Source organism: Moschus berezovskii, chromosome 16, assembly GCF_049115385.1.
Source record: "Moschus berezovskii isolate FMDL1 chromosome 16, NW_MosBer_1.0, whole genome shotgun sequence".
Lineage (NCBI taxonomy): Eukaryota > Metazoa > Chordata > Mammalia > Artiodactyla > Moschidae > Moschus > Moschus berezovskii.
In genome coordinates, this window is record NC_142475.1 from 21,060,582 (window position 1) to 21,083,520 (window position 22,939).

At 33.8% G+C, this 22,939-nt stretch overlaps 1 protein-coding gene across 40 annotated transcripts in view; it reads left to right on the top strand.

The window, feature by feature from the left end:
- RIMS2 (regulating synaptic membrane exocytosis 2) overlaps positions 1 to 22,939 on the top strand; it is a 576,029-nt gene that overhangs the window by 316,278 nt on the left and 236,812 nt on the right. For all 40 annotated transcript variants that reach the window (XM_088844714.1, XM_088844724.1, XM_088844720.1 and 37 more), the window contains 3 exons: positions 1,129 to 1,259; positions 4,957 to 5,128; positions 8,721 to 8,874. In XM_088844714.1, the coding sequence (XP_088700840.1) occupies positions 1,129 to 1,259; positions 4,957 to 5,128; positions 8,721 to 8,874 (457 nt within the window). The remainder of the gene's footprint in view (positions 1 to 1,128; positions 1,260 to 4,956; positions 5,129 to 8,720; positions 8,875 to 22,939) is intronic.

Sequence of the window (22,939 nt, forward strand, 5' to 3'; positions counted from 1 at the left end):
AAGTGAGGGACTCAACAACACCATGTTAAAATTGGAACTGAACTACTAACATATCATATATGCATTTATCTGTATATATTTTTTATGTGGATGGTCTATATGTATACAGCCGAGAGCTTGGCCCAGCCCTGACTGTCTGCTTTGGAGTGGAGAGAAAAGGACTGACATGAGATATATGTTTTCCAAGCTGCTGCAAACGTTTGCATCCAAATTAAAAGAAAAAAATCAAACCATTGAAAATAAAACATGCATATTACGTAAACAAAACTTTTCCCCAAGCTCCAAATTTCCAATTCAATTTCCGTTTGAACATAGTGGCCAGGGATGTGCTAAATTCTGAACCAAATGTGAATCAGAATCATAATCCTCATAACTAGGTGTGGGAGTGTGAGATGTGTGTGGGAGGTGACAGTTGTTAAGTCTAATGGATTCAACAGCTGGATGTGAAGATCTAATCCTTAATTATGACATAGGCAAATTATTCTAATTTTTTCATCTTGAATTATAAAGTATACCCTTTTATTCTAAGGATGAATACATTTACTTCACAAATGAAAAAGAGACTGTATAAAAAACTTTAAAAGATGAATTTATTATAGTTTTAAATACAAATTTAAGCAGTCTGTTTACTAAATCTTCTAGTAATTCCTAGTTACTTAAAATCTTTGAAAGATCTTTGCTGTGATATAGCATAAAACATTTGCTGAAAATATTCCCATGAATGCCATATGAGCAACTTATCTGTTCAGTACATTTTGAGCACTTATTCTGAACTCAGTATTGTAGGGGAACCAAAATGAACTACAGTGATACCTGCATAAATGTAGACACAGAACAATCCATATAAAGTCCTTATTATGGCAGTGTAATTATTATATGCCTGTTAATAAGCTATCAAATTAGATTATAAAACTTTCAAGAGATTTGTCAAGCTAAAATATCTGAATTAAATTCTCCATTCATTGAAGTTATTATAGCATATCCTTTTAAGTTAACTGCAATTTACTAAGTGAAGTTTATATTCTGTGCTAATATCAGGATAAGAGAATGGGGCAAAGATTGGGAATGTAAGCATTCTGTTATATTAGTAAATGGTTAAGCTGATAAATAAATATTTTTGCTTTTCAGATAAAACTGTGGTTTGACAAGGTTGGTCACCAATTAATAGTTACAATTTTGGGAGCAAAGGACCTCCCTTCCAGGGAAGATGGGAGGCCAAGGAATCCTTATGTTAAAATTTACTTTCTTCCAGACAGAAGGTAAGGATATGAAACAAAAGGAAATATTCTTGAAAACAGATGAGAAATGTTAGTAGCAGGGAGTGTTTTGATTTTGCATCATTTATTTTTAAATATCATACCAGTTAGATGCTTATAAAGTTTAACATAAGCACAATGATTCCTGGGAATCAAAATAGTGACAGTAAATGCTTTGAGATTGTTTTAAAACCCATTTCAAATGTTTATAATATAGATGATTTTACTCTATATCAATTCTATATTGTGTGGATTGCGTCTTAAATAAAGTATGTTTTTACTTATAAAACTCATTAAAAATTGTGCACCTTTAAATCAAATACATTTTAAACATAAACTACACAGACATAAAGCTGGAAATGGTGCTAAAGGATATTCATTGTGTTCCTCTACAATTTCTACTTTCTCTTACTAATATATTATTTCTCTACATTCTGTAAAATTAATGAGCATAGTTTATATTCAATTTCCCATATCATCAAGGAATCTCTACCACTGGGCCAAGAGTTAGCTCCCTAAAGTGTCATTTACTTTGTGTCCATGCTGATCAGTATTCATTTTATTAATCTATCCTGATTTAAGTAGAGAAATCAGGATAGGAGAAATAGCTTATCAAAAATCATCTAATCATTCTTAATTTCAAACACATGCAAAGTAAAATAAATTATTCAATAAAAATCATGAAAAAGGAAAAAAGTAGTGCACTAATTTCCCTTCCCTAGTTCTTCTGCATCCCTGGTTTCTAGGGCTGGTCTGGTCATTTTTCTCAGGATGGAAGTAGCCGGTTACAGATGCGATTTTAAACATATTTATATACTTCTGCACACTCTCTTATTTGGTTTAAGTTAAAGTCATCAGTATTGAATGCCACAGTATCATCTGAAGAATAGCCTCAACAAAGACAGTAACAAGTAGGCAGTTAACAAAGGCCTTATACTTTGATACATATTTCAGAAAAAAATTTAGTAAAACAAATTATTCAGAAAATATATGAGGTTGCCACAGCTTCCTAAACTATTAGAAACTATCTGCTGTATGATTTTATCTTATAAACTTTACTTAGAGAAGATTGTTCTCTAACAACTTAGATTGTCTTTCGGGGAGGGATACACTTTGAACTGCAAGGGAAGATGAGGACATGCAATAACTAAAATGGTAAATCCAGCTTAAAACTTCAGTTAGATGACAGATGTCACAGCCATATTATCTACCATCTCAGGGGGAGGCCAAGTCACTTCGCTTCTCAGAGTGCAGCGAGTTTACTAGTTTAAGCATCCTTAGATTGCCATCATAAAACGTTGCAGAAAATCGTGCAGTCCCACATATGCTTTTATGCAAGCATATAACAAGTCATAGCTCAGCTGGTTAAGAATCCGCCTGTGATACGGGAGACCTGGGTTTGATCCCTGGGTTGGGAAGATCCCCTGAAGAAGGGAAAGGCCACCCACTCTAGTATTCTGGCCTGGAGAATTCCATGGACATAGTCCGTGAGGTTGCAAGAGTCAGACACGACTTTCACTTCACTTCAACAAGTTTCTGTTTATTCAGAGCTCTGAAGAAAAATTCTTGTTTTTGAAGATGATAAAAGTCTCTCAGATTATTTGTTTTTTTGTTGACTGTTTAGTTTTAGTTTATTTTTCATGCCTCTTCCCACTTTCTGAACAGACAGAGCTCAGATGGATGAGAAAGTCCCTTTAAAGACTCCTTTGTATTCCCCAATATAGAATTTTTATCTTTTCTCAACAGCAAAAAATTGAGAAAGTTTTGAATTTTTTTTTTCTCAGATTATCTCTCAGCTGAGTTTTCTTGTCAATTATCAGGAATTTGAAGAATATTTAGGCAAGTTTGTTGCTCACTTTATTAATAGAGTTGTGTCAGGATTTTATCCGTAGTAGAAAACAGAATTCTCTGGTTAGCTCACATAGCTACTTTATCACCTTAACCTTTTTAATTCTGTTGACATAAGTTTCTACACATGAATAAAGGACTGTGCTTTTAGTTTGAATTATTTGTTTTTTGGAAGAAAAGCCACAGGTCGTAGGAAGCAGTATAAACCATTCTTGGATTAGATGGCAAGGTTCCATCTAAATATTTTATTTCTGATGTTGGTGGAAGAAATTTTTTTCTCTGACAGGGTGTCATAATTCATTCTTTTATGGATAGAATATAAGTAGATGCTTTATAAATATTTGTTAAAGTTTTGGAAGGAAGAAGTGACAGTCATAAATCAGTCCTTGTCATTATTTCTCTATTATTTGGTTGTTCTAATTTACAGTGCCACCTCTTTATCATAAATTTGAATGGAGATAAGATTTCCTACATGGGTTTCCAAAGTTATTTTCCTAGGGAAACCATAAAAATTAATAAAGGTACATTGCTTTTAAATGGCCACATTAAGTACATGCTTTTGATTCATTAAGTCAAATCTCTTGCATCTCCTGCATTGGCGGGAGGATTCTTTACCACTCATACCCTGGGAAGCCCTTGTATTAAACAGCAAGCTCTGCTTTCACCTAGGAGAAGTCACATAGACTCCCTCATTTAGAGGTACTCTATCCCTTCTTAGTTCAAACTGCTTCCTGTTTCCCAATACTCTTAGAACTATGCTGTGCTGAGAGAATTTGAAGAAGTTAATACAGTTCCACTTTCTGTTCATTGGCACTTCTCCTTCAAATAGCCTCTTCTGTTAGCTTAACATTGCCTTCCTTGATGATTTTCTTTGTTCCTATTCAGCCATTGATCCTCTCTAATAAGCTAGAGTAGTGATCTCTAAAAAGAATGGATGTACCCAGGGAATGTATAAACAATTCATTGGAGTTCAGAAAGAAATATTTGTATTTTTGTTTTCATCTATTTTTGGTGCCTATTTTTGTATATTTACCAATGAATGCAATATATTAGTATAACAGTATAGTAATACATGCATATAATTTATAAATATATGTGTATATAATAGAATGCATAATCAAAAACATTCATTTGATAGAAATATGCAGCAGAAAAAGTATGAAAGCCTCTGAACTGGAAGTTCTGTCCATCAGGATGGCCAACTTGCATTTCCAGCCCAGACTATAGTGGCTGCCTCACACAGAAATAATTTGACTATGTTTATAAAGACCTATAAAGTCAAATGAGCAAGTGTATATATATATATAAGAAAATAATTTGAGAATATGTAATTGCAATTGCTCATTAGCTTAACTGCATGGATGTAAAGACGTGAACATAACAATTTATTAGACTTATTGTACAAAGAATTTCTGTAGTTTAAGTGAATAATATATTGGTTGCAAATACTGTGTATACAATTTGCATATGTACAGATACTCAAAGTAATAGTGTATGTAGCCAATAGGTTGATTTCCATTTTAAAGGTTTCCAGTAGGGCACTGTGTTAAAAAAAAAGAGAGTTAAAGATTCTTTAGTCTAGTTTTATTTAGAATTTGTGAAAGACTGTTTTTAATTATCTATCATGGAAAATTTTCATATTTATTGTAACATTCTGTTATTAAATCAAAGTTACATAATGATGTGCCTTATACATTTCAATAGTAATTTTGAAGATTGCAATGTTTTTAATATATGACAAATTTATGGGAAAACTTCATTTCTTTCCTGCGAAATTTTAAATTAATACATTTTAGGGCAAAAGTTAAAATGCAGGTTTATATAAGTTGATATATTCTTGTTTTCTTCATAGTGACAAAAACAAGAGAAGAACTAAAACAGTGAAGAAAACTTTGGAACCCAAATGGAACCAAACATTCATTTATTCTCCAGTCCACCGAAGAGAATTTCGGGAACGAATGCTGGAGATCACCCTTTGGGATCAAGCTCGAGTTCGAGAGGAAGAAAGTGAATTTTTAGGAGAGGTATCTGGAACTATTTTAAAGCTTAGACTGTTCATGTTATCCCGAATACTTTTGTTTATATGACTATCAGTAAAATATTATATTTTGAATACCTGAGAAAGCAAACATAGTTTAACAGAATGAATTTAGCTGTTTTTTTAAATTTTTATTTAATAAATGGTACAAAGCACAATGCCATAAACATTAACAGTTAAAATTTCACCAAATGAAAAAAATACTATAGAATACACAGTTGCAAAAAGCTACTTTAAGTTATTTTACAACTGCCTCAAGCTGCAAAAAGAAAAAAAACCCAATGCCATACCTAAGTTATCCCTCTCTCAAAATAATGCCATTTATATCATAAACCATGAGCTCCGCATCAAAAGACGGGAACTGCTTTTGTTAATTCATATATATATATATGACTGTATCACTTTGCTATACACCTGAAACAACAACACTGTAAATAAAATATAGTACAATATAAAATAAAAATAAGTAACAGATCTTTGGGGCTTTACACTGAGTTAGAGTTCCTATCAGAGGGACAACAGCACCACAGCCGCACTGGATCCTCATGAAGGAGGCACACGAATGACTGGGTTACGAGTTACAGGAATGAGAGCTGCTCACTGCCCAGAAACCACAGCTCACAGAAGCCAACAAAGGCACGAGATACAGACCATTCACTTATGATTGTGTAAAACTCAAGAAAGTCCACATCACTCCTACAACATATTACATTTAACCAGAACCATTAGCTGCTGTTTTAAGGAAAAAACTTATTGATGCTTTTATAGTATGTGTATATCATGTGAGAGTTGGACTGTGAAGAAAGCTGATGCTGAAGAATTGATGCTTTTGAACTGTGGTGCTGGAGAAGACTCTTGAGAGTCTCTTGAACTGTAAGGAGATCCAACCAGTCCATTCTAAAGGAGATCAATCCTGGGTGTTCATTGGAAGGACTGATGCTAAAGCTGAAACTCCAATACTTTGGCCACCTCGTGTGACGAGTTGACTCACTGGAAAAGACTCTGATGCTGGGAAGGATTGGGGGTGGGAGGAGACGGGGACAACAGAGGATGAGATGTCTGGATGGCATCACCCACTCGATGGACATGAGTTTGAGTGAACTCCGGGAGTTGGTGATGGACAGGGAGGCTTGGCGTGCCGTGATTCATGGGGTCGCAAAGAGTCGGACATGACTGAGCGACTGAACTGATCCTTTAGTTTACTCAACCAGTTGTACCACTAGTAATTCAATCGTTTATCCATGGATAAATGGATAAATTTAGCGACTGAGGTTTTAAAGGCAGACAAGGTATATTCCTCTCTTTAAAGAATTTGTAATCCACTGGAATACATATAAGTGAATGAGCAATTATAACATAGCATGACAGATGTTCTGTGGGAAAGTGCAGTAGGAATACAAAATTGCTGTGCAGGGAAGGGGAAGTAAGTGGTCCAGGGAAGGCTCCACAAAGAAACTAGAATTTAGCAAAGTCAGAGGGAGTAAAGTACCTGCAGAGGGAATACAAGATACTAGAGTTATGGGGGTCTTGGACCACTGCATTGAAATTTGAAAGGTACGTGGTAAGAAATGAGACTTGAAAGTTAAACTTTCATGATACATCTGTTCATGTATCATATTAAGAGGCTGGATTTTATCATGTAGCTAATGGGAGCAAATGACAGGTTGGAAAGAGCATGACTTGATTTCATTTATACTTGAGAAAATATTTCTGTCTGAAAGGTAGAGGATGAATTGAAGGGAACAGAAAAGAGGCAGTTCTCCCACCATTAACATACTAAGATAACTGCTTTCAGCTTTTTTTCAGCATGGTTGATTTTCCTGAATGAATTAAATGGTAATATCACGGGTAAAACAACAATCCATAGAAATAGTGAACTGAATGTTGTTAGCTAAGGAATCAAAGAGTTGGAAAGAAGGGGAACATTACTGCTAAAATCAGACACTAGCTTCTGTTGCCTGGTTGTGCATTCCTGACACTGCTGCTGCTGCTGCTGCGTCACTTCAGTCGTGTCCGACTCTGTGTGACCCCATAGACGGAAGCCTACCAGGCTCCCCCGTCCCTGGGATTCTCCAGGCAAGAACACTGGAGTGGGTTGCCATTTCCTTCTCCAGTGTGTGAAAGTGAAAAGTGAAAGTGAAGTCGCACAGTCGTGTCCGACCCTCAGCGACCCCATGGACTGCAGCCTACCAGGCTCCTCCTGATTTTGGTACTTGAGCAAGTTATTTAATATATTTGCGCTTTAGTTTCCTCTTCAGTAGCGTGAGAAGGGCTAGAGTGAGGATTACATGTGTGTGTGTGTGTATGTAACTATTTAAAACACATGCCTATAATTTTGAAAATGACTGGGGACAATTTAGGAAGAATGAAGAGTACCTTAGTTGTTATACTTTTTTACCTCCCATAGCTATATAGTGATTTATCATTATATAACAGTTCTCGTATCCTTAAACACAGACCTTATCATATTTGCATGACTTTGAAAGATGATAAATAGAATCATTTATTTCTATGGACTGATTTCCTTTTCAAATTTATTATATATTCATGTTATAATATGTGATGATGTGATGTGTTTGTGTGCTCAGTCGTATCTGACTCTTTGCAACTCCATAGATTGTAGCCTGCCAGGCTCCTCTGCTCATGGAATTTTCTAGGCAAGGATTCTGGAGTGGGTTACATTTCCTATTCCAAGGAAATCTTCCCAACCAAGGGATTGAACCCATGTCTCATGCATCTCCTGCATTCCAGGCAGATTCTTTACTGCTGAGCCACTTAAAAACCCATTCTTTTTTTCTTTCCTGTTTTGAATCCTTTGTATCATGATACATTAAACCGAGTTTTAAGTAAGACAGCCTTTGATTTATATTGCATCTCTTTCACTTACCAGCAATTCAGGCTTAAACAAGTTTTTTAATCTTTTTCAACCTTGGTATGCTTATCTGTAAAAAGTTGACTAACTAGTCAACCTAGTAGTTTTTACCCAAGAATTAAGATAATGTATGACATGGTTCTTAACACACAGTAAGCATTTCTAATTTGTTTTTATATCCCTGTTTCAGAATTTGTAAAGGTTAAGCTAATGAATGTAAGTGAAATGCTTTTTAAACCGTAAAACAGTATCCATATATTAGTTATAATTACTGACATTTAGTAATAAGTTCTCTTTCAGTTCAGTTCAGTCGCTCAGTCGTGTCCTACTCTGCAACTCCATGGACTGCAGCATGTCAGGCCACCCTGTCCATCACCAACTCCCGGAATTTACCCAAACTCATGTCCATTGAGTTGGTGATGCCATCCAAACATCTCATCAATGTCATATTTAACAGCCTCTGGTAGAGGGTCTGCTACAGCCTCCAGTAGTTTGAAGATCTACAAAATAAATGTCTTAGGTTTTTGAAGCTATTAAATCAATAAGAAGTTATAAATATTTATATATTTAACTAGTGTCAAGCATACGGGCAATTCTACTGCATAACCTTGCTTTTGACCTAACACCATTACTATTATAATGAAACCATTTAAGAGAATTTCTATATTATTGTCTTATGACAATTCTTTGTCTCTTGGCTTTGTAGATTTTAATTGAATTAGAAACAGCATTATTAGATGATGAGCCACATTGGTACAAACTTCAGACTCATGATGTTTCTTCATTGCCACTTCCCCATCCTTCGCCATATATGCCACGACGACAACTCCATGGAGAGAGCCCAACACGGAGGTTGCAAAGTAAGTTTTCAGTAAAATTTTTTATAAATTTATTGAAACATTTTGAATGATATATATGACACAGAATTTAAGGATACCATTATGGGTATTAACAGGTATCTGTTAGTATTTTTGTCGCTATTCTTAAAGCTCTTAAATTGATACACTTAACTGAATGCATGTTGTATTCACTTATCACAGTTGACACACTATGCTTCACTGTGTTAAAACTTCAGTGTTTTACCTTTACCTCCTAGAATCTAAAATATAGAAATGAAATAGTTGATGTAGTAGAATTTGGTCATGTAGTTGTAGATACCTGAAATTATGATTTCTACCTTCATTAAGCCAAATATTTTTTTAATATATAGGATAAAAGTATAGCATAGTGGTTGAAACCATGTCTATGAACATTATTCAGATAAACTTTAAGTTTTAATTCTCTCATTTAACAATTGTATGACTTGAGGTAGGTCATCTCTGTTTCACTTTCTTCATTTAGAAAATGGAAATAATACGTCACAGGATGGTTCTAAGAGTTAATCTCAGGAGCATAAACTAATACTATTGTTGTTGTTATCATTGTTTGCATTTTATCCTGAATTATGCACAGTCCAAACTATAAAATAGATTATTCAGAGAATCTTATAGGAAACTCAGAAATATTTTTCACATTGAAAATGGAAACTGACATTATTGGTTTGTTGATCTTGCAGCTCAAGTTTATTTGATTTTTTCTGATGAATCTTTGTGATAGGTGAAGTGGATGCTTTTTGCTTTGGATAGTTATCATGGAGCCATCATGTTTCAGGTTTAGCAACTTTTTTGTCAAATAAGGAAAATTGATTGAGATTAACTAAATTTCAGAAGTACAAATTTATAAGCATAAATGCTGTGTCATCATGACATCAATCATGGTAAAGATACTTGACCATATGAAAAATAACTCTTGTATAAATGGATCACAGTCTTTCTGATGAATAGAGGGCTAAATTACATATCAGAAGGTTGTCTGTTGAATAGAGAATTAGAGCAAAGCATTGACTTAATGGAATAATTAGTCATAGGAAAGCATAGAGATGTGTATTAACATCTTTTTAAAATAATCTAATTACTGGAATTTTATTTCCATTAGATACAACCTTTTACCCTTGGAGGGGATTAATTTAACACTAATTTTACAGCACTCACTTTTTTCAGTTCCCTCCAGAGTGAACACCCACACACCTTTATTTGCAGTTGCCATCACAACATTGTTTGTTGTAACTACATTATCATGAAATTTATGTTGACTAAATTTAGAGTGTCTGCTCTTTCTGACCCTGTAATCTACTCAGTACATTGTCTCTAAATCACAATGTGGGATGATGAGTTACTACATGAAGATTCCTTGTATAATTCATTTTCTACTAATTCCTGTAGATTAGGTTTATAGGCTATTAATGCTAGCTTCTATTGCCCTTTCTTGCAGCACTGTCCTCTTCTCTATTTACTCTAGTTGTTATTGCAATAAAGAGTAGGTTTGATGACTCTTAGTATCTGAAACTCTTAAATCTACCAATAATTTTCATTTTTTCCCTCCCTAGCTAAGAATAGTGTATGTGAAGTATGATGAGCATAGAGTATGTTCTAGTTATCTGTATAAATCATGGATATTCTTGAAATTAATTTAATCAATTTTGTAGATATTAATATTTTCCGTCCTTACAATGGCTCCTCTGTTAAGTAATCATTAATAATATTAAATTAACCCCTGGGTGACATAATAACTCCATGTTGTACTGTATGAGTCTCACTACTATCAATTAACTTCTAATAAAATTAATTTTCAATATTTGAATGTATGACTGAATTTGGTGTTTTACATTAAAATTTTATTATAATTTATTAGCAATGTGTAGGCATGAAGATAGGTAAAAATGATGTGATAAAGGAAGATTAGGAGTTAACACTCAGGGGTAGTCAGAAAGTTAAAGATATTACCATTGGCTAAGTGTATGTTGCTTATCAACGACAGGTCCAAGTTAGGGTGTTAGTAAGTATATTAATTATTTTAAGATTTTATTGATGAAAAGAACCTCCTTTCAGTTTTTTTCTCTATGGAAAGGTTTATATGGAATTTATTTACAAGTATGTTTAAATTGTCAAACATCATATGATTAACTTGTCTGAGGGAACATACATGTTTGAATGGGCTTCCCAAGTGACTCAGTGGATAAAGAATCTGCCTATAATGCAGGAGACACAGGAGATATGGGTTCGATTCTTGGGTTGGGAAGATGCTCTGGAGGAGGGCATGGCAACTTGCTCCAGTATTCTTGCCTGGAGAATCATATGGACAGAGGAGCCTGGCAGGCTATAGTCCATAAGGTCACATGGTGTCCAACACAACTGAAGTGACTGAGCACGCAGCACATATGTATGAACAATTAGCCATCAAAAATGTATAATAACCCCTTATTTATTCCTTATATCCACATAATAAAAGTTTTGGTAATTCAATCTCTGAAGCTTATGAATTGCATTCTGAAGCTATGAATTTATTAAATGTACCTGGACATTTGTTGTTATTTAAAGTGAATAAATGGTAGTGTTGGGACTCTGTTCTTTCCTCTGATGATTTTCTATTTTAAATTTGTAGATTCAGATTATTCAAAGCAGTATTTCATTAAGAAGATATTAGTAACTTATCATTTAATAATATATTTAAAAATATCTAAAAGCTCTTCTAAAAATAATTGTTTCATGCATTTGTAGTTAAATATTCTGAAAAAATGTTTTTGAGATTCAGTCCAGACAACTTTGATTGTAAGCTTTAAGTGATTTCACAAATGTTTAGTGAAAGTATTTGAAATAGATGACCTTTTATACCAGTATCCCTGCATGTTGCAAAATAAGAATGTTGTGTTTTAGAAGATTTATAGCAATGGTTACATGCTTATTGTTCAAAAGTCTAATGAAATTAGACTGTGAGGAGTCAAAACTTTAGTGATGAGGAATTAACATTTCTTACAACACTTTTTCTTCAGGCTACTGTTGCCCACTCCTTTCACAGACATTGTTGTTTTGATAACACCACAGAATGGGGAGAAGAGCAGTACATATTTCAAGGAGTGATTAATTAAGCGTCTTTAAAAATGTGTCAGCAAGACTGAAACTACGAGTTCCAATAATTAAAATGCTTCAATAGAGAAATGAGGTTGGCAAAATAGCTCACATATTCACATCATTTTATTTTTGATTCATTGATGAGAAACTATTCATAACTTTCTTGAAACATAAAGACATTGTTTTGAAAAATATATTTTGATATTTACGTTTTATTGTTATATTCTTTACTCTTATTTATTTAAAGTTGTATAGTGTCTTAAAACGAGAATCTTCCTTTACATATTTATATCTTGAGATATCTTATTAACATCTTATTCTCATCAAAATTTGAACCATAAAGATCCAATCAGAGTTTTCTTTAATTTGATAGTTCATTCTTATTTTCTCTTGTTAAAACTAGATTCTTCTCTGATGTCTCAAATGTTAAACCCTTTCACTCTTTAAAAAAGAAAGTATTGTATTTACTATAGTTTCATTCACCTTCATGACTGCAAGTCTTCATGGAAAAGTGAATGCAAAGAAATCATAGAGCTAGAACTAAAATAGTACTGTTGAAAGGTGTAAGATAAAAGAGACATGACTTTATAATTAAAGTTTTTCAGGATTTCAACTATTTTGGGGGCATGGTGGTCAAAATTTCTTTCAGTTCTCTACCCAATTGCCTCCCTGCTCTCCTTTTTGAATGGGAATTACATATATAAAGATATTTTGACATTTTTTCCTAGGTTACTGAGTCTGTGTTGTTGTTGTTTTATGATTTTTTCCTCTCTCCCTCAGTTTTATTTTTATTTACTTGTTTTCAAGTTGACTGATATTTTGTTCTACAATGTTCAATTTTTCAGAAAAAAAATTTGTGAATTATCTTATTAAATACATTATATTTTTCATTTAAAATTTTATATTTGGTTTTCTTGCTGCTGCTGCTGCTAAGTCACTTCAGTCGTGTCCGACTCTGTGTGACCCCATAGACGGAAGCCCACCAGGCTCCCCTGTCCCTGGGATTCTCCAGGCAAGAACACTGGAGTGGGTTGCCATCTCCTTCTCCAATGTGTGAAAGTGAAAAGTGAAAGTGAAGTCGCTCAGTCGCGTCTGACCTTTAGCGACCCCACGGACTGTAGCCTACCAGGTTCCTCCATCCATGGGATTTTCTAGGCAAGAGTACTGGAGTGGCTTGCCATTGCCTTCAAGTTACTATATCTTTCCTGTTCCCCTTGTTTTATTACATGTGTGTATGTATATAAAAACAAATGTGTGTGGGCAGATGTGTGCTTGCTTAGTCTCTAAGTCATGTCAGACTCTTTGCAGACCCTTGGACTGTAGTCGACCAGGCTCCTCTGTCCATGGGATTTCCCAGGCAAGGCTATGGGAGCAAGTTGCCCTTTCCTTCTCCAGGGGATCTTTCCCACCCAGGGATGGAACATGCATCTCCTGCATTGGCAGGCGGAATCTTTACCACTGAGCCACCTGTGAAGCCCATGTGTAGGTGTATGTAGATATATTAAAGAATTTATAGGATTATATTATATATACACATATGTGGATATAAAGACATATGTGACATATATATAATATATAATTTATATCTGTATGTATCCGTTCCGTTCCATTCCGGTCAGTCGCTCAGTCGTGTCCGACTCTTTGCGACCCCATGAATCACAGCACGCCAGGCCTCCCTGTCCATCACCAACTCCCGGAGTTCACCCAAACTCATGTCCATCGAGGCGGTGATGCCATCCAGCTGTCTCATTCTCTGTCGTCCCTGTCTCCTCCTGCCCCCAATCACTCCCAGCATCAATTCTTTAAGCTATCTATATTATTTATTTTAAAGTATACTAATTCAGTCTTTTGTGGGCTTATTAGGATTTTTCTTTCTTTCTTTGCCTAGGGATCACATTCTGTATGTTTTATATATCTACTAATGTTTTGTGTACTGGACATTGTGTTTAATATAGAGACTGAATTTTGAAGAATATTGTGTTTTATTTTAGCAGACAGTGAAATTACTGAAGGATCACTTAAAATCAATAGAAGATGTGTTTCATTTTTATTTTTGTTCTATTTTTATACTTTGCATAGTTCTAAGTTATAATCCTTAGTCTGATTTGTGGTTCTTATGTCTAAGTTTTTTTTTTAATTAGAAAACTGAAATATACAATGTGTTTATATCACTCACTGAGTACATGGCATTTAAAAACAACATCATTACAGAAATATAACAAAAATACAATGCCTTATGTCTAAGTTTTGAACTCTAGACAGAGTTCAAGATTTTGGCCAAAACCTATAATTAATAGGATTTAAACTCCAAACTCTGTATCCTGTACATCAGGAAGTTGCTGAAATCTTGCAGACCATTTAGCCTTTCGACTGTGGCTTTCTGCTGGGTTTCTTCTTGTTTTTCTCTCTGCAGTTTATAATTTTAGGCAAGAATTTTGGGGACCATTAAGTGTAAGTTTTTGGTCTCCTCCTACTCTGGCTCCCTCCATTCCAGAATTTCTATACAATTACAGCTGCTCTCACAATTCTGAAATCTGATCTCTGGTCTTGAGCTCAGCCTTGTCAGACTGAGGTTTTTTGCTGAGCTGTAATTTTTCTGCAGTGAACCATATAGGGAAGGCCATTAAGAAAACACTGGTTAAATAGGTCCTTTTCTTGGGCTTCCCTGTAGCTCAACTGGTAAAGAATCCTCCTGCAATGCAGAAGACCCCAGTTCGATCCCTGGGTTGGGAAGATCCCCTGGAGAAGGGATAGGCTGCCCACTCAAGTATTCTGGCCTAGAGAATTCCATGGACTATACTCCATGGGGTCACAAAGAGCTGGACACAACTGAGTGACTTTCACTTTCTTTATTTCAAGGGTCTTATTGCCAATTTCTGCCTGAGTTTGTTCTCTGGTATCTTTGAATAGTTTTATATTAAATTATTTTTCCAGAATTTAGAATTATTACTGACAGGGGAATTAGTTTGATATAAGCTACCCTATTATTCTCAGAGGCAGAACTCTACATTTTTATTTTTAATTCAAGGATAATTGCTTTAAAATGTTGTGTTGGTTTGTGCCATACATAAACATGAATCAGCTATAGGTATACATGTGTCCCCTCCTTCTTGAACCTCCCTCCCATCTCCCACCCCATCCCACCGCTATAGGTTGTCACAGAGCTCCGGGCTAAGCTCCCTGCATTGTATAGCAACTTTCCGTTAGCTATCTATTTTATACATGGTAATATATATGTGCTGCTCATATATATTCAGTGCTGCTCTCTCAATTTGTCCCACCCTCCCCTTCCTCCGCTGTGTCCATAAGTCTAGAACTCTACATCTTTATGTAGACTTTTTACTGATGTATAGAATTCATATAGAAATATGTGTAAATTGTAAATATACTCATGGATCAAGTTTAAGAAATCACATGTAACTAGCACCCACATCAAGAAATAAAACATCATCTGCATCTTTCCAGCCTCTCTCCTGCTCTCTTCCAATAATTATTCCCACTGTCAAGATAACATATGATAGAATACTTTCACTTATTTTTAATTTCATATAAATGTAATACACATATATGAATTTTGTAGAAATGAGATTATACAATAATACATATATGTGACCTTTTCCCTTACCACTATGTTGTATGACTCATAAATATTGTTGCATATAATTGAAATTGTTTATCATTTTCATTGCCATATACAATTTATTTCTATCAATATACACCAATATATCTTATTTTTAGGTTGGTTATGAAAGCTATTTGTCTAAGTGAATTCTTATGCTTTGGTCAGAGGTAATAACTATACAAAGGAATTGCTTATCTTGACTTTAAAGTGTGATTTAAGCTATTGACAAATTTTGATATACTGTTATTTATTAGCAGCCTTCTAAGAAGGTTATAATGTGAAGGTATTTAGTTAAAATCACTAGTTTAGGGAATTGAATTGTTTATTTAATTAAAAAAGCCTACAGTTGATTGACAGTTTGCTTTCAGAGTTTGACTATTCCTGAGAGTCATGCCTTTTGGTAATCACATGTGTTCATTTTTGCTATGGATATACCTAGTAATAGAGTAGGTAGGTAATAGGCTTTACATATATCCAATTGCTATAGATATTGTGTTACAGTTTACCTGAACTATCCAAATGTATCCTTCTTACAGCAGTGAATGAGGGTTTGAGTTTTCCTATATGCTTACTTTATATTTGGTATTTTTGTTTCTTTTCATTCACTCATTCAGGTGGGTGTGTAGTATTACCTCACTGTGGCTTTAATTTACATTTCTCTAATAGCCTCTTCTTTGCTTAATTGACTATTTAGATATCCTCTTTTATGGAGAACCTAGTCAAATTTCTTGCCAATTTTCTTTGGGATTATTTATATTTATATTACATTTATATTTCTTGATATTTTCATAAGATTTTTGTGCTACTTTCGGAGATTCCAGAATTTCTATTTAATTATTGGTTAAATGAAAAGTTTTAATCATGAATGGATTTGAATTAAATTAGTTTTTTTTCTGTGTATGTGGATATAAATATATGATATATAGTCTTGTTCTACTAATTGGTAAATTGTATTGATTTTAAATGTTAAAGTTATCTTGCATTCCTTTAATAAACCCAAGTATCTCATGATGTGTTATCATTTTATCTGTCTCTGGATTCAGTTTGTTAATATGTGTAGAATTTTTGCATCTGTATTCCTGAGAGAGAGAAGAAGGGAGAAAAATTTCCTGTCTTTTTGTAGCAACTTATTTGCTTTTGTTATCCATATTCTGCTGCTGACTTCATAATTAGGAAATTTTGCTTCTTTTTTTATTTGACGTCTTTTATTTTCCTTTTTTTGTAATATCCTTGTTGAGCTTTTATTTCAGTGCTTCTCTGTCTTCAAAAATTGTTCCTCATTTTCTGTTGCTTGAAAGAATGTGTATATTATTGATATTTTCTTCCTGTACATGTTTATAAGTATTCACCCTTTATGTTACCAGGGTTGGCAATTTCTTTGTAGGTGCTGAATTACATTTTCAGTTTCTGTACTAGATTTAAAACTATTCCAAATTTTATGTTTTCTTGTGTCAGGTTTGTTAGGTTGGATTCTTCTTGGAATTTGAATATTTCTGCAATTTTGAAAAAAAATTTGCACTAAATTTGTTCATAGTGCCATCTTGTTGTCTATTTAATGTCTATTGATGTGTAGTCATGTCCTCTTTCCCCTTATCTTGGTAATTTGTTCCTTTTCCTTTTATTGTTCTTGGTCAGATTTGCTGATGAGCTGTCAATTCAACTAGTCTTTCAAACAGTAAACTTTTTGTTTGTTTACTTTTTAGGCTGTGTATTTCTTTTCTTTTCCATTATTATTATTTTTTTTTCCTATTTAAGTTTTCCTTAATAGGAAACTTTTGCTTTAAGTTTCATTTGTTTCTCGTCATCTCTTCAGAAGGATACATAGATAATTTTTAATGTGGTGTGATAATATATTATTGTACTTTCATTTACCTGTGGATTTTTTAGGAATATATTGTTGAATTTTCTAAATTTAGGGATTTTCCAGGATTTTGTAAAACATTGAAATTGAGCATAATAACCATCTTGTAGGAGTATTCACTTTGAATAATTTCAGTCTTTAAAATGAACTGTTTGCTTTATGGTGTAGTATGTAATCAGTTTTGATAATTGTTCTTTAAAAGAATGTTTATCTTGTCATAGTTTGGTGTGTGTTCAGCATATGTTGTTTATTGGGGTATTAACTTCATTTTTCAAATATTCTGGGGTTTTTTTTCTTGATTTTTTGCTGATTATTTCACTAGTTATTGAGAGAGGTACATTAAAATCTCTACCCGTGATTTGTCACTATTTGTTATGTATATTTTTAGGATGTGTTATTTGTTGTTGTCGTTGCTGTTAGTCACTCAATCGTGCCCGGCTCTTTGTGACCCCATCGACTGCAGCCCACCAGGCACCCTTGTCCATGAGATTTTCCAGGCAAGGATACTGGAGTGGGTTGCTATTTCCTTCTCCAGGATATGTTATTAGGTGCATACAAAACTAGAATTGTTATCTTTTTTTCCTAATGGACTGATAATTGTATCATTACATAATGCCTCTCTTAGGAATACTATTTCCTTAAGACATGCTTTGTTTGATGTTACTCTTGCTGCAGCTGCTTTCTTTTTTTGGTACGGTATATGTTTCTCAATCCTTTTATTTTCAGCTCTCTGTGTACTTGTATTTAAGATTTGTCTATTGAAAACAACGTAAACTTTAATTTCTAAAATCCATCTGGAAAATCGTTTATCTTTTATTGGGATAATTTATAAATTAACATGTAATTTCTTATAAATTTTGCTTAATATTTTATACATCATTTAATATTGATTTGTCTTTTTTTCCCTTCTTACTTTCTTTCAAGATCCACATTATTTTAATGACATCAACAAATAGTTAGTCACCTGTTATGCTTATGGTGCTTGACATTGTGATTGATACAAAGGTACATAAGTAGCAAGCAAAACCATTATTTACAAGCTTGTCTGTGAAATACACTTTTTAAAAAATTTTATTTAATCTGACTCTTAGGTTCCCATTTTTGTAGTCAAATAGCAGTCATTCCTTCTTACGTACTCTCAACTCTCAACCGAGGTTCTAGAAAACCCTAAAAAAGGACAACATTCAGGAAAAACCTACTAATTTTTATTCCTTTGAGCTTCACTGGTATGTCCCAGTGTGCACTGGTTTCTGAAAGGAGGTCTGCAGATAGAAATTGTTACTAATGCTGGTTGCTGTTACTAATGCTGGATGCTTAGTATCCAACTTCTGAGGTACTTCATGTAGCTACTATCCTGGAATCCTAAAATATCACTGGACTCTGGATAAGTTCTAGAGCCTAGGTTCCTATTATTTACAAGGCTTTTTAACCACTGTCTCCTTACAGATTCTGCCAAATCTTGTCATTTAGCAGGGTTTGCCTTCTTTTTAGCCATCTACACTCCTCTTCTTTTCTGTCTTTTAGCATAATCTCATTAGTAAGCCTGTAGTATCTCCATCTCTCATAGCTTTCCATCCTGAAAGATATATGTCCCTAATTCAAAGAAACACAAAAGTCTATAATAAAACATAATTTCTATCCCTGTATGTAGTCATGCAATAATTAATTTCTAGCTTTGTATAATTTTTAAAATCATATTTAAGAAGGATTGTAAAATTAAAATTGTAGGCTTTTGTGGAGTGCTGTAGTAATTTAGAAATATGAGAGAATAGTGCAAGTTGTGATGAGCATTTTAGCTAGATCTGAAAAGATTAAGTAGAATTTTAATAAATGGAGGTGAGGGAAGTGAACTGTAAGTTTGGGTAGGTAGAGACATAAGGGAATTTATTATGATGAGACTCACTGCAGAAAGCATTGTGTGCCAGGCTAAGGATTAGGAGATTTTAATTTTTAAATAGAACCTGAGGGTAGAAGAATGAAAGGAATAGCATCTTAACATGATTTATTACTTCTCCTGATGTGCTACAAGGGAGAAACATGCTTTGAGAGGAGGGAATTCTCTTCATTGTATCGGATAAACAAATGTCTATCTTGCTTATAAATGTAGACGTGTATTTTGGAATTGGAGGAAGTTAAATGTAGTAAATCGGAGAAGGCAATGGCAAGCCACTCCAGTACTCTTGCCTAGAAAATCTCATGGATGGAAGAGCCTGGTAGGCTGCAGTCCATGGGGTCGCTAAGGGTCGGACATGACTGAGCGACTTCGCTTTCACTTTTCACTTTCCACTTTCACACATTGGAGAAGGAAATGGCAACCCACTCCAGTGTTCTTGCCTGGAGAATCCCAGGGACAGGGGAGCCTGGTGGGCTTCCGTCTATGGGGTCACACAGAGTCGGACACTACTGAAGTGACTTAGCAGCAGCAGCAGCAAATGTAGTAAATATTAGAGAAAATTGTAAATTGCAATGAAAAAATTAGGGGGAAATGGCTTTCCTCTATTTGCCTATTTTTTATGAAAATATCTGCAATAAATATGTAAGGTTTAATTAGTATCTTGCAATATTTTTATATCTAATCTGTTTTCCTTATTTGAAAGCTTTTTTATAAATTGTGATTCTTAAAATAGTCAACATAAATTTTAATTTTAAAAAGACAGAGGAGCTATATCCTTGACAGAAAACACTCATATTCACTCTCTGAAATCATTTAAAATATTAGGTATTTTATAATATTTGTGAAGAAAGAGCTGGAGTTTGAAAACTTTAGTGGCTTTTGTTCTGCATTGATTATAGTAATGCCCTTTATACAGTTTAAAGAAATAGTATAATCCTTTGATTATTTTTCTTAAATCTGTAAAATGTTTCGTTCTAAATACTGACAGTGAAAACTTACATTGAACACTTCCAAACTCTTTCTATGAGGCCGCTATCACCCTAACACCAAAACCAGACAAAGACAACATAAAAGAGGAAAACTACAGGCTAGTATCACTGATGAACGTAGATGCAAAAATCCTCAACAAAATTTTAACAAACAGAATTCAGCAGCACGTCAAAAAGTTCATACACCATGATCAAGTTGGGTTTATTCCAGGGTGCAAGGATTCTTCAATACATGCAAATCAATCAATGTGATACACCATATTAACAAATTGAAAGACAAAAACCATATGATGATCTCAATAGTTGCAGAAAAAGCCTTTGACAAAATTCAGCACCCATTTTTTATTAAAACTCTTCAAAAAATGGGCATAGAAGGAAACTACCTCAACATAGTAAAGGCCCTATGTGATAAGCCTACAGCAAACATTATTCTCAATGGTGAAAAACTGAAAGCATTCCCCCTAAGATCAGGAACAAGACAAGGGTGTCCACTTTAACCATTATTATTCAATGTAGTTCTGAAAGTCCTAGCTACAGCAATCAGAGAAGAAAAAGAAATAAAAGGAATCCAGATCAGAAAAGAAGTAGAGCTCTCACTGTTTGCAGATGATGTGATACTGTACACAGAAAACCATAAAGGCAGTATCAGAAAATTACTAGAGCTCATCAGTGAATTTATCAAAGTTGCAGGATACAAAATCAGTACACAGAAATCACTTGCATTTCTATAAACTAAAAATGAATTAAACCTTATACTTCTTGGTAGGTGGACTGATTATTTCATTGTTCCTTTCTTCCCAAGAGCATATTTATTAGACCAATAGTAATAAAAAGAGAAAATCACATAAGATCATCTCTGAGTGGTATATAATTGAAGTAATGATATAAATGACTTAACAAACTATATGAGGGGTCCTCTTAACAACAGAGTACTTTACAGCAAATTCTCAAATACCTTTGAAATAGAGAAGGGCATAGTAAACCAGGTGGCTAGACTGTAAAGAATCTGCCTGCAAAGCAGGTGACCCGGGTTCAATCCCTGGGTCTGGAAGGTCTGCTGGAGAAGGGAATAGCAACCCACTCCAGTATTCTTGCCTGGAGAATTCCATGGACAGAGGAGCCTGGTGGGCTACAGTCCACCAGGTTGCAAAGAGTTTGACAAGACTGAGCAATTTTCACTTTTATTTTAGTAAACTTAGATCATTTAAATCTGTCATTAATCCATAATGTCCAGATCATTCGCGATGCAGGAAGGATATGAAATTATACTTTCATCATAATGTTCATGAGAAAAAAGGCATTATATATTATCAATGCACATACTTTCAGTTTTATCAAGGATGCATTGTTACATCTGGACACTGTTCCCAGGAACAAAGTTTTCTGATTCAAAGTTACCTTTGAAGAACACAGACAGCAGAATGACATGAAGACGGAGAACATTCCAAAAATATATTTTTATTTTTTACTAAACATTCCAAAAATATTTTTTACTAAATATATATCCATTAATACTAGTATCCGTAAATACTAGGGTTTGGATGTATTAATATGGTTTTGCATATGGCAAATCATTATGGTTATGAATATCATCATTCTAAATATTTAATAAACAGTATTTGATATGATACAAAGATATCTACAGAGAATTTTAAAACCAGTGAAAATGTTAATTGTATCAGCATGTAAAATATTTTTTGATGTAGATATTTAGATAGATTTACAATTATGTTCAATATTTTAAGGAAATATAACAATTCATATTACAATTTAAAATTTTATTTGTGTTGTTATTCATTTGCTGAGTCATGTCCAACTCTGCGACCCCATCGACTGCAGAACACTAGGCATACACTGTAGCAATTAAATCTTTTATGAAGTAGTATTTTATTTTTATTTATTAACTCTTATGATTTTCCTGCAATTTTTTGCTGCATGCTTTGTGATTACCTCTTTATATGACAATTTTGAAATATCAGCTATTTACTTGTGATATGTTTTTGTACAGTTTTTAAAATATTGCTTTTTCTTCTGCCTTTTTTCTTTTTAGAAAATTGTAATTTTATCTCTTCTTATTTTCTTTGTCTTTCTTTTTTGGGTAAAAATTGCTGTTACTGTCAGAGTTGTCTTTTTCCTGTGTGGTACAATAAGAATTTTAAACATCTTAAAGAATCATATGTCTTTTTACTTTGTTTACCATAGTAATGTCCTCTGGGATTTTTTCTTCCAATTATATTTTAATTCAGTATGGTCAACAATTCTTTTCCGGTAGTATGCTGGAGATAGAGCCAATTGTATATTCATCTCCTCCCTTCACATACAGTGACTTTGGTAGCTTGAAACTGGCTGTACAGCAGTTTTTACATTATGGAAACGTGTTACAAATCAAGGCTTTTTTTCCATCAGAGAAATAGTTGTCAAACCTTTACCAGCACACCACTGCCTTATATTGTATACTAAAATTAATTTCAGAATTAACAAAATTTGAAATGTTAAGGGACTGGAAAACATAAATATTTAACCAAGCTGATATATGAAAGTAATGGAAGGAAACTGAGAGGTTATCATAAACTAGGATTTTTTAAAAAACCAACAGAAACTTTAATTCATTT